The 11,956-nt window shown below is 33.7% G+C and overlaps 1 protein-coding gene across 1 annotated transcript; it reads left to right on the top strand.

The window, feature by feature from the left end:
- Positions 1-4,818: 4,818 nt before the first annotated feature.
- LOC139492557 (uncharacterized) lies at positions 4,819-9,728 on the top strand. The gene is made up of 3 exons (XM_071280710.1): positions 4,819-5,003; positions 6,159-6,538; positions 8,545-9,728. The coding sequence occupies exons 2-3, from the start codon at positions 6,159-6,161 to the stop codon at positions 9,302-9,304; spliced, it is 1,140 nt and encodes a 379-aa protein (XP_071136811.1). The 5' UTR covers positions 4,819-5,003; the 3' UTR covers positions 9,305-9,728.
- Positions 9,729-11,956: the final 2,228 nt, after the last annotated feature.

The raw sequence follows: 11,956 nt of genomic DNA, 5'->3' as shown, positions 1-11,956 counted from the left end.
CATCTTACAGCATTATAATGTCTCCTATTGACACTCCAATTTTTTTTATTTTACATAATGGAAAGATCTCATTGTTTTATGAATTGGAGAACCATTTTTATCGATAAAGGTTATAGACAGTACTTCACATTTGAAGGTACAAATCATGTTATGTAGTGGACATTTAATGTGATGACCTCGTAACGATTGACGGAAACAGTTTCGTAGTGGACAAAAAGACCCTGTTCTATGTTGATAAAATATATTGAAAATAACATGAAACTAACCCTTGTTATTTGTTTTGCACGATTATAATTGAAAATAGAGTAAAAAACGACTGCATGAAACGTTTTTCTCCCAAACTTGTTTCGTAGCGGACATATTCACATGTTCCATCCCCACCCCCAGTAATCCCGATATTGCAACAATCAGTGATTCTTTTCATCAAAGCACATTCTAAACTGTACACTGATATTTTTTTCATAATTTTAAAGTCAGATACTGAAGGAAACCCGTTTCTTAGAGATCGAACATAAAAAAATACGGTATCACTCTGGGGTCTGGTTTTCGAAAGTATCATAAGATATGTCATAAGATATAGAATGAAACTCAAAACAGTGTGGCTGTGGCCATTGATTGACACATTAAATTCATCCATTGACTGGGACAATTTACGTGAACGTTTGTCTGTAACGACCACTGTTCACGACGTACCTACGATAGACATCTAAATTGTGGGGTCACCAAAGGTTTCTTTACGCCTTTAATTATAAAATAATTCGAAAAATTAATCAGGAATAACCTTTATGTTTTGTTTTATATAATTGATGTAAATCAAAACATCGTGTTATTTCTGATTAATTTTTCGAATTACTTTATTAAGGTGTTGAGAACCTTTGGTGACCCCATAGGTTAAGTGTCTTTAAAAAGTACATAGTGATCAGTGGTCGTTACATACAAACGTTCACCTAAATTGTCCCAGACAATTGATGAATTTAATGTGTCAATCAATGGCCACAGCCACACTGTTTTGAATTTCATTCTATCTTAGGACATATTTTATGATCATCTTATGACTATCATATGATATGTCATAGGATGTAAATCAAAGCTGTCTTAAGAGAATCATAGCTATGATGCTCTTATGACTGTCATAATTAGTGAACATAATTTATATTATCTTAAATAAATTATTAAAAATTGATAAATATAAAATGAAAATGAAAAGTATGAACATATTAATTAGTACCATTCTTAATATTTACGAATATTTTATTTATTTCATTATAATGAACATGAAATTAAACAAAAAGGAATTGAAATACGATGCATGTAATATGAGTTGATAATTTGTTTAAATTTAGTTTGTAATATATAATAAATATTGAACTTCGCTTTCGTGTATTATCATATATGCATTGTTATTTAACTGTGAATACTTTTTAGATTCGGTACATCGAGTACCCGCTTAACGAAATGTCCGTGCATATACGTGAACTTTACTACGAACGAAATAATATGTATATTTATTATAAAAAAAAACATGATTTAGAAAAGAATTCCAAATTATATATCGCAGGAGAATCAAATTTTAATTCACGTAGTTGAGAAAAGTAAAATCTTCACTATTTAGCTAACTGAGAAACATAACAAATATTTTTATTGCAATTAACATGAAAGTATACATGAAAAGTAATTAAAATTTAAGTTACAATCATAAGACCATCATAAGTCATGTCGCTAGAGGTCTTAAGTTTACGACAAAAGTTATGACAAATCGTAACTTGGGACACTTTCGAAAACATATCTTACGACTATGACATGTCCTAAGACCATCATAAGATAGATATAGGAAGATGTGGTGTGAGTGCCAATGAGACAACTCTCCATACAAATAACAATTTAAAAAGTAAACCATTATGAACAGATATATCATGTTCTTGAGGGGTATTTGCCAAAAATACCAGTCGAGAGAATGTTAAATTTCGCGAGCCGTAAGGCGAGGGAAATTCATTCTCAAGACTGGTATTTTTCGCAAATACCCCTCAAGAACATGCTATATCTGTTTAATTACACCGAATGTCTAAAACGCATTGATGATCGTGACGTTACAAGCGTCCAGTCGGATAGAGTATTTTTTGGCAAATACCACGACAGAGAGGGTAAAAAAGGCATATCCTTTTTGCATATACCGCGGCAACGTTAAAAATGAACGATATTCATTTGATATCAGTAAATTGGTGAAAAATACACTGGCTATCAACCAATCAAAACCCAGGATTCTTACATAAGGTGTAATTATAGGTTAAAGTACGGCCTTCAACACGGAGCCTTGGCTCACACCGAACAACAAGCTATAAAGGGCCCCAAAATTACTAGTGTAAAACCATTCAAACGGGAAAACCAACGGTCTAATTTATATAAACAAAATGTCTTAGTCATAAGATACTTTCGAAAACCAGGCCCAAGGTCAATATGATGCGCTCAATTTTTTTACCAACAATTTAACTGCCGTTGTAAAAACAAAACAAAACTTTTTTATACCCTTATATTTATATCCAGTGCATTTCTTGCAAACATTGATTATATAATACTATCTATTCGCCAAATATTATATAACACAGAATTTACAAATAATTTAACAAAAAACTGTTACAGCTTGTGTTTATCTTTTAAAACAAAAAAGGTATGTGTTTCTGTCGAAAGGAAAAATACGTTAAAAAATCCGAACTTTGAGCAAATATATAAAATTTGGACCCCATTTTACTCAAAGAGTAGCACATGAAGGGTATATTTTTTATTATTTATTTGATTTAGTCAGGCAAAAATAGCCTATATGCAAATTGTCAGGAAAACGTAAATATGGGATCAAAACTATCGTATGCCCTTAAGATATTTTTTATAGGGGCCGGTACATAGCAAATTTACTATTTTTGCCGTTGCCGCCAAAATAACCACTGCCTATCATTTATATATATCTATTGGACCAAAACTATACGAGTTGTGTTCATATATTTTATGAAAGTATGATACTAAACCCCTAACTGGAGCGATTGTGTTTGATTTTCATAGGACGGAGACATAACCTTGATTTCAATCAGTTAAATTGAGGACTGGAGCTGGCATGTCAGTAACTGCTAGTAGTCCTTTGTTAATTTATGTATAATTATTGTCATTTTGCTTAGTTTCTTTTGTTACCCATTCTGACATGGGACTCGGACTTCTTTTAAATTGAATTTTACTGTGCGTATTGCTTGTGTTTCATTATTCTACATAGGCTAGAGATATAGGGAAGGTAGATATATCACAAAACATGTTTAAATAAAGGCAACAGTAGTATACCGATGTTCAAACTCATAAATCCATGGACAAAAAACAAAATCGGGATAACAAACTAAAACTGAGGGAAACGCATTAAATATAAGAAGAGAACAACGACACAACACTACAGTGTAACACACACAGAAACGGACCAAGCAACAGACAAAATCCCACGAGAATAACAAATATAACATCAAAACCAAATACATGAATTTGGGATAGACAAGTACCGTGACACGTCTTATCGCAATGTGAATTTACACTAAAAAAATAAGAGAAAACAAACGACGCAACGTTAAAATGTAACACATACAGAAACGAACTATAATATAACAATGGCCATATTCCTGACTTGGTACAGGACATTTTTAAAGAAAAAAATGGCGGGTTGAACCTGGTTTTGTGGCATGCCAAACCTCCCCTTTTGTAGCCATGTGAAATATAACATTAAGATGACAACTCAACACCACAGGACTACAATATAAATAAATTGGATAATACAATTGACAAAGAAACACACAAACAACAGCCAACAAAAGGCAACAAGTTGAAAATTTTGATACGCCAGAAGTGCATTAAACCCACCGCATTTATGCGTCTGTCCCAAATCAGGATCCTATTGGCTTTGTAAGTCTTTCTTGCATGTATGTTATTAAAATTTTGGTAATTTATATGTTCCGGAGTTTAGTGGGACGTCCATGTGTGCGGAACTAGTACACGTATTTGTTTCAGAGTGTGGGATTTTCTCGCCGTGTTGAAGAGCTATTGGTGGGCTTGGGTTTTTGTTTTCTCTCTGGTTTGTTTGTTGTCTCTTTGACACATTCCCTTTCCATTTTTGACTTGATTCAGTGGTTAGAATAAGGTCAACTTATATACTTCGTGCTATGATTTTGGCTATTGTGTGATTTTTTTATGCCCCATTTATGGGAATTATGTTTTCTGGTCTGTGCGTCCGTTCGTTTGTCCGTCAAGCCGTTCGTTCGTCCGTCTGTCCGCTTCATTAAGTTTTTGGTCTAGATGGTTTTTAATAAAGTTGAAGTCCAATCAACTTGAAACTTAGTACACATGCAACTTATGATATGAAATGATCTTTCTAATTTAATGCCAAATTATAGTTTTTACCCCAATTTCTCAGTCCACTGAACATAAAAAATGATAGTGCGATTGGGGCATCCGTGTACTATGGACACATTCTTGTTTTAAGATATTGTCATTCGAGGTTCACTATGGTGAAGGAAAGATGTGACCTAGGAAGACACTACAGTAACTGTTGATCACTGTTGAACTTTACTGCTCATTTGTCTTTCATAGAACACTCCGGCTTCATCCACCAATAAAACCTGACCGTCACGAAACAGCCTAAATGTGGTACTTTAAAGTGGCGTTAAAACACCAACAATCAAATCAAATCTTTCATAGAATTATAGCTCACTGTTAGGCGAGCTGATCCCATATATACAAGTGTTTAGTTCATTTTAAAAATGATTTATTTTTGTCTGAATTTATGAATTATAACATAACAAGTAAATTAATGTACTGATTATGTTATTAAACAAGTATTTAATCTGGATTATCTAAATCTTGTATTTACCGAAATATACAGAGGAATATTAGCAATCATGAAAAGGTTTCGTTTAAAATCGTTAGTTTTTAATCTCCCATGTTTTAAGTGGTACAAATGGATATGAAAGAAAAACACAGAGGTAATTTATTTCATTTCTCTATTTGTATTTTTTCAATTTTAATTGTTGTTGTTTAATTATTGACATTAATTTTTATAACAGATAAAATATTACACAAAATATGGACCAGCCATAGCGGAGATTTCAGGATTTTAAAACTTTTGAAAAAGGGATCGGTTGGTTACACCAAAAATTTTAGGGGAAATGGGCAGTAAAAAAGATCATGTGTTACATTCTTATTTTTGTAAATTGAATATTTATATTTCAAAATACATCTATAAACTTTGTTGAAATTTCAAACTCTATTAAAACACACTTATTATGGAAATTTCAAAATAAAAATAATAAAAAGGCTTGGTATGATTGCCAATGGGACAACTATCCTCTAGATACCAAATGGCGTAGATTGGTTAATCTATAACAAATAAAGACACCCAATCATCTTCCCTCTCTCGGCCGGATCAGTCCTGTAGCCTTGTATACCCCCATACTATAATCATTATTGTTTGTAGTATATGGGACAAACTCGACCGCCTGTACCAATCTGAGCTAAGAATAGGCATAGGACCATACTTATAAATATTCTTTGTTGTCAACAAATTAAATCATTTACTTGTTCGTCGGTATATGTTTTGTTCTATGACCTAAAAATTAAAAGAACTATTTAAAAATTAATATTTGACAATCAAATTCTAAGTTTTTGTTTCAAAACATAAATACAGAATGTACAACTTTTCGATATCCGTAATATTTCTATCTAGATCTTTAATGCGTCATATCATGTTTATCTAGATCTTTAATGCGTCATATCATGTTATCTAGATCTTTGATGCGTCATATCATGTTTATCTAGATCTTTGATGCGTCATATCATGTTTATCTAGATCTTTGATGCGTCATAGAAAACAAATCAATAAGAAAATATGACGAATCAAACTCTTAGTCAAGTATAAAGTATAGTTGTGTTGGTGGATTTTTTTTAGCAAACCTTTCGATTTTTTTTTTTAATTTCAAAATGTTCACACCACCTCTCATCTACATACAAGATACAGCCCGTATTACACACAGCCTCTACGTATTACTCGGTATACGCTTTCATGACTTCCCTGTGATCCGCGAAAAGTATGATCTGGTTTGGGAAAACAATAACTTTTTCAAAGTTTGATTTTATTGTAGATGTCTGATGTTGGTAGCGTTGCCAGCATTTCCTCAACAAGGACTCAAGTGATAAATAGAAGAAATTCAGTAGACTCGCTTCCTGGTGTTGAGGCTTACCTGAGGCGAAGGCGAGGCTCTACGAGTCAGATATTTGCTCCTAGCGATCTCAATGACCTCGAGCAATATGTCAACAAGAAACGTCGAGCATCTGTTGGGCTTATTCAACTTTCAGAAAAGGGGGATATTTTTCGCGAAAGTTCAAGTTTGAGTTTGGGCCGTCGTCAGTATTCTTCTACTGGACCCTTATGGGAACAGGAAGTTGCACACGGACAGAAAGAAGACGATGCAGCAACTATCAAAAAGACCAGGCGACGAAAGAGCAATGTTCAAGACAAAAAGTAAGTATAATAAATAAGTCTCAAATATTATAATTACTTCGAGAAAATAATTTCTGAAATCCCTGTTTTGCTTAAAGAATTGTTCTCCTTGTTTTGAATTTCAGAAGCAGATTTTTATTAGTAGAAAAAAAGGTACAAACACATAAAAAAAAGCAAAGGAACAGCGCATTAATTGCTGTTCTTCATCTAAAAGTCACAATGAGGCCTTCAAAACGAAGCAAACAATCTTTCACCACACTGCATTTTTAAGACGGTCCAACGCATCGGCTTGTATCAGCTAAATGATTTGCTGTAATCCTTTTACGACTATCATATGGTAGCCGTACTTCTAATTGGTCCTACCGAACTTAATGACATTATCTTGACGCAAAGCTATTGAATTTTAATGAAAGAAATAAAGAATGAAAACAACCCGTTATATAATTTATACATTCGAAGAGCTTTTCTGGATCAAATTTCATCAGGAAAGCTCAAAGCCAAATATTTTAAAGCAAAGAATGCACATCTAAGAACCGAAACAGTCGTGTGAACACCTTATAAATAACTAAATCAATATGAGGTCAACCAGAAATAGTCTATATAATACTAGTTATATATATGTGGTACGCGTACCGGTATGATTGCAAATGAGACAATTCTCCATAAGAGACCAAATGACACAGAAATTAACAACTATAGGTCACTGTACGGCCTTCAAAAATGAGCTTAGCCCATACCGCATAGACTGTTCCTCGGTCAACTTTCCCTGAGGAAGTTGAAACCTTAGTTTCTTTATAATTTTAACTTGCATTGAAATGTATACGTAAGCGTTGGAGTCGTGCTGAAATCATAACTCTGAGTTTGATTTGAAGAACAACAATTAAAGCTCTGCTTGTTTTGTTTTTGAGTTTTTCATTTGCATGTATTGGTATGGTTTCGTATTCCAATTTTGGTATATGTCTTTGCGCAAGTGCACATCATATCTATAATACTAAAACTACGCGGTACAATTTGTCAGCCGTCATCACGTAAAAACGACGAATCAAAGAATTCAACTTTATATATAACTAATATAGTACAAAGGTGTAGATTAAAAATTACACCACTCCAGGCCCTTTTGTTTTCCACGTAATTAATATTGCCAATAATTAAGAAGTTCCGGGTCGAGTCCGATACCGATACCAATAGTATATTCACCTGTTACCTATTACCTTATCTGTACGTTCCGCATCTGACAGGCGCACCACCAAACGGTGTATTCAAGATTAATATGCTATATACACGGGTCATAATCACAGGGTTGACACTACTAAATTGTCAAATTGTTACCTATTGTAGTATTTTAATCAGTAAAACTTTCTAAGATAACAATACGAATTACTAAAAATCTGTGACTAAAAATAAGGCGTATAGGTCAGTTTTCAATTTGTTAGCGGGCATGACGTAAAACAGCGAATCAAAGAATTCAACTTTATTTATAACTAATATAGGACAATGTTGTTGATTAAAAAATACTCCATTCCATGACCTTTTGTTTTCCAAATAATTAATATTACCAATAATTGATATGTTCCAGTTCGACGGGTTCAAACAGAAAGATTTGAAAGCAGAGAAAACTGTATATCTTATAATCAGAGGCGGATTTAGAGGGGGGCCCAGGGGGGCCGCCCCCCCTTTTTTGGAAAAAATTTGGTTGCTTATATAGGGAATCATTGAAGCGTGACTGGAGTGGGCCCCCTCTTAGGTCAGTCAGAGGGCCCCCACTTATGAAAATTTCTGGATCCGCCACTGATAATCGACATGACTTTATCAGATGACAATACTAATACTAAAATAAGGCTTGCGCATAGTTATATACTTTAATTCAGTCACGGACCCGCGATATCACGGGTTTGTTCTAGTTTAACTGAAATTATAACAAAGTGAAAGAAGAGCATCATATTAGAATAAGATATATGAAGGTGATTTCTATGTCATAAAGCTTTCAATTATTCCACCTTTAATGCTTCCAATTTATGACATTTCAGATCTCTGTATTCAATTACTGGAGAAAATATTGCTGGAAAAGATATGCAGTTTTTGGACAAGCCTGCTATTGGTGAAAGTGCAACATCCAACAACAACATCGAGCAAAAGGTGGAAAGAGAATATATTCTCAAGGCACATCTCCGTGACAACAGCCATGTCAAGTTTGAAAATGCCATCATGAGACACTTTTATAAGGCCCCGGCACCAAAGGCACATCCGGGATATGGCATGCCACGCCCAGAAACAAGGGAAGCAAATCCGTTTAAATTGATGATGGCTGATCTTCAAAGAGACCCGAGTATTGTAAAGGTTAATTCGTACCCGTCACTTTCAAACCCAAAGAAGTGCCAGATTGGTAATGATTTTTGCGAAGTTCTTGGACCTGCATCCTGCTCAACCTGCATTGAGACAACTAATAGATATATTGCAGACGAACTTCAGAGAATAATGTTTCCAAAAATAGACATGAACAGAGTAAGACTGGTAAAGCCAAAGCTCGCTAGAGTCATGAAACATGGACATATGTTTCAAGTTCGAAAGAAAAAAATGGGCGATCTCGATTACCCCGAGGAACTGGTGACGTCGCTAAGACGACAAGAAACCCAAATTAGTCATTTAACTAAAAGTGCTGTAAATCCGTTTAGTCGTTCAAGTTCTAGACCTAAAAGAAGTTCTCATACAAATCGAAAAACCATATCACGTGATTTGCCAAATATAAATGAGGACCGTTCAAAATTGAAACCATTGGAATTAAAATGATTCTTGTGACCACGTAGTTGATTCTGTTCCTTAAAAGCTAAAACTAAAGTAGGAATTGCTCGAACTTAGAGAACACCTGTGTTAAATAGTTGCAGATCCAGAAATTGTCGGGGGGTGTGGGGCACTGAATGTAAAAGAGGGGACCAACTTTTGTCGATCGTGCTTCAGTGATTTCCTAAATAATCGACCAAATTTTCTTCACATAAATCCGCCTTTGCTCAATTTAAGTACTTTTTTCGAACCTATGTTAAGCGTTGTTATTAATAATCATTCGTTTTTTCATCTATGTATTTAGCCCGCTTTGGCGCTCTCTTTTCTTTTTTCAACTTATAAATAATATGTTATTTCTGTTCTTGTATATATATATATTTTTTTTTTACATAAACATTTAAACAATAATACAGAAATAAAGGATCCCGATTATTATCTTCATCCATTACTCTTTTCTGCATATTGATTTCACCTATAGTCAATGATGTGTTTCAGTGATTCTTTCGATACTACCAAATGGCTATAAGTGAACATTTCTTTTATACTGACCATCTTTCGCCCTCGTATTATTCTGACAACTTAAATTCCACATAGAAATTATGATAATAAGGACTCATCAATATATCTCATATATTAGCATTTAACTTTAAAAATCCGATTTTTCTTCTCAACCAAAAATGTTTTCTTGGAATTTGAATATTGGCAGGTTAAAACAAAGAAGGAAGATGAAAAGGGGGCCGGGGGGGGGGGGGGGGGGTGTAAAAATCAGCATATTTGAATGTGAATATACTCCATTCTGCTTTTTAAAATCGATACCAAAAGGGTCTAGTAAATTTCAATTAAAAACAAATTTCATACAAATAAAAGGCTTGGGTTTGTAAAACCTGTTTTTAACTAAGTGTAAATAGTATCATATATTGTCTGTGGGAGCGTCAATGAATTCGTACATCATCTAGGTATTCTGTTGTCATCTATATACTACTGCATGCTAACATGCAAGTGTTTTTTACTGGTTTATACAAGGGTAAAACATGTATCTGCGGGCATCAATTTTATAATGTATCAAAACTGAAAGCATTGATTACATGTACATGAATTGAGCAGTACAACTGAAAACAGCAAACACCAACACAAAAATTCCTCCTACAAATATAGGCAAACAAATGATAGAATTAATTGTGTTTTTTTCCTTCAAATTTTTTAGATTAATAACGTGCATTTGATGTTCCTTTCAACTCGAATGCCAATATTGACTTTTCGACTCTTTACACTGCACTTACACACAATTGTATCAAACGAATTCTTGTATTTACTAAAATGGTTGTTTGAAAAATCTTATAGCCGAACATTTATTTGCAACTCAAATGAAGCCTTTTCTGTATATTAAACAGATTAATATGACTAATATATTAACTAGAGATGATAAATGCTGCTTGTAATCTGTGTCTAGACTTTTGGTTTTGTGTTTTCTTTTGTGAAATCCAGTGGTTTATGTATAGCATACCATAAAATTAATTTTGTTTTTCTTCTATTGATTTGATCATCAATCCGGTTATTTTTTCTCGTATGAGTTGAGTTACATTTTGTTATGTCGGAGCCTATTAAAACTCACTGTAGGGTATAGATAAACTCATCATAGATACCAGGACTAAATTTAGTATATACGCCAGACGCGCGTTTCGTCTCCAGAAGACTCATCAGTGACGCTCGAATCCAAAAAAGTTAAAAAGGCCAAATAAAGTACAAAGTTGAAGAGCATAAGTTGCGTTCATTGCTAAAGTCCGTGGTATAGTGATCTATAATTGCTTTCATCTACATCATTTGGTATCTGGTCCACAGTTATCTAATTTGCAATCTGACTACATCTTATTCTCATAAAGAAGGATAAACAACGATGTTACCCTTTCATTTGAGCAACAACAACAATAATAAAAATACAACGAAAGGATGAATCAATCAATTAAAAATCAACCCTACAGAACATGTGGTGTACTTACGTAATTGAATAACAAATTCAATGAGAGGTTAGGAAAAGCCTTTTCAAAAAAGTAAAATCACAAAAATACTGAACTCCGACGAAAATTCAATCGGAAAGTCCCTAATCACATGGCAAAATCAAATAACAAAACACACCAAACGAATGGACAACAACTGTCATATTCTTGACTTGGTTCAGGCATTTTCAAATGTCGAAAAAGGTGGATTGAACCTGGTTTTATAGCGCTAAACCAAGACGACCTAATGAGGTAAATAATGTTAATTTCTTTCAGAAACTGCTCCAACAAAGTTATTAGGAGGACAGATTAAAATTGACACTCCGTAAATTTTATGGACACCATCACGAATTGGTGGATCCATACGATGTGTCTTTGACCAAACTAGCTAAGGACATTTTTACCACATGGTAGATTGTGGTTTGTCATTATGTCGTCTAATATTTTAATTACCAAACGTGACTTATTCCCGATTGTGACTGTTTTGCTGAGTGTGAATTCGCATTACTTTAAGACGTGTTACGGTACTTGTCTATCCCATATTCATGTATTTAGTTTAAATGTTTAATGTTATATTTGTAATTCTCATCGGATTTTGTCAAATGTGTTGACGTCTTTTCTATTATATTTATGTGTTATGGCAAAGAAAATTAATCACCGCATTCAT

The sequence above is a fragment of the Mytilus edulis genome, chromosome 10 (assembly GCF_963676685.1).
Source record: "Mytilus edulis chromosome 10, xbMytEdul2.2, whole genome shotgun sequence".
Classification (NCBI taxonomy): Eukaryota; Metazoa; Mollusca; class Bivalvia; order Mytilida; family Mytilidae; genus Mytilus; species Mytilus edulis.
The sequence above is the reverse complement of the archived record's forward strand: the minus strand, read 5'-3'. Positions and strand labels throughout refer to the sequence as shown.

Coding starts and splice junctions, on each gene's coding strand:
- LOC139492557 (XM_071280710.1), top strand. CDS start 6,159: ATGTCTGATGTTGGTAGCGTTGCCAGCATTTCCTCAACAAGGACTCAA. Junction 6,539..8,544: donor AGCAATGTTCAAGACAAAAA/GTAAGTATAATA, acceptor ATGACATTTCAG/ATCTCTGTATTCAATTACTG.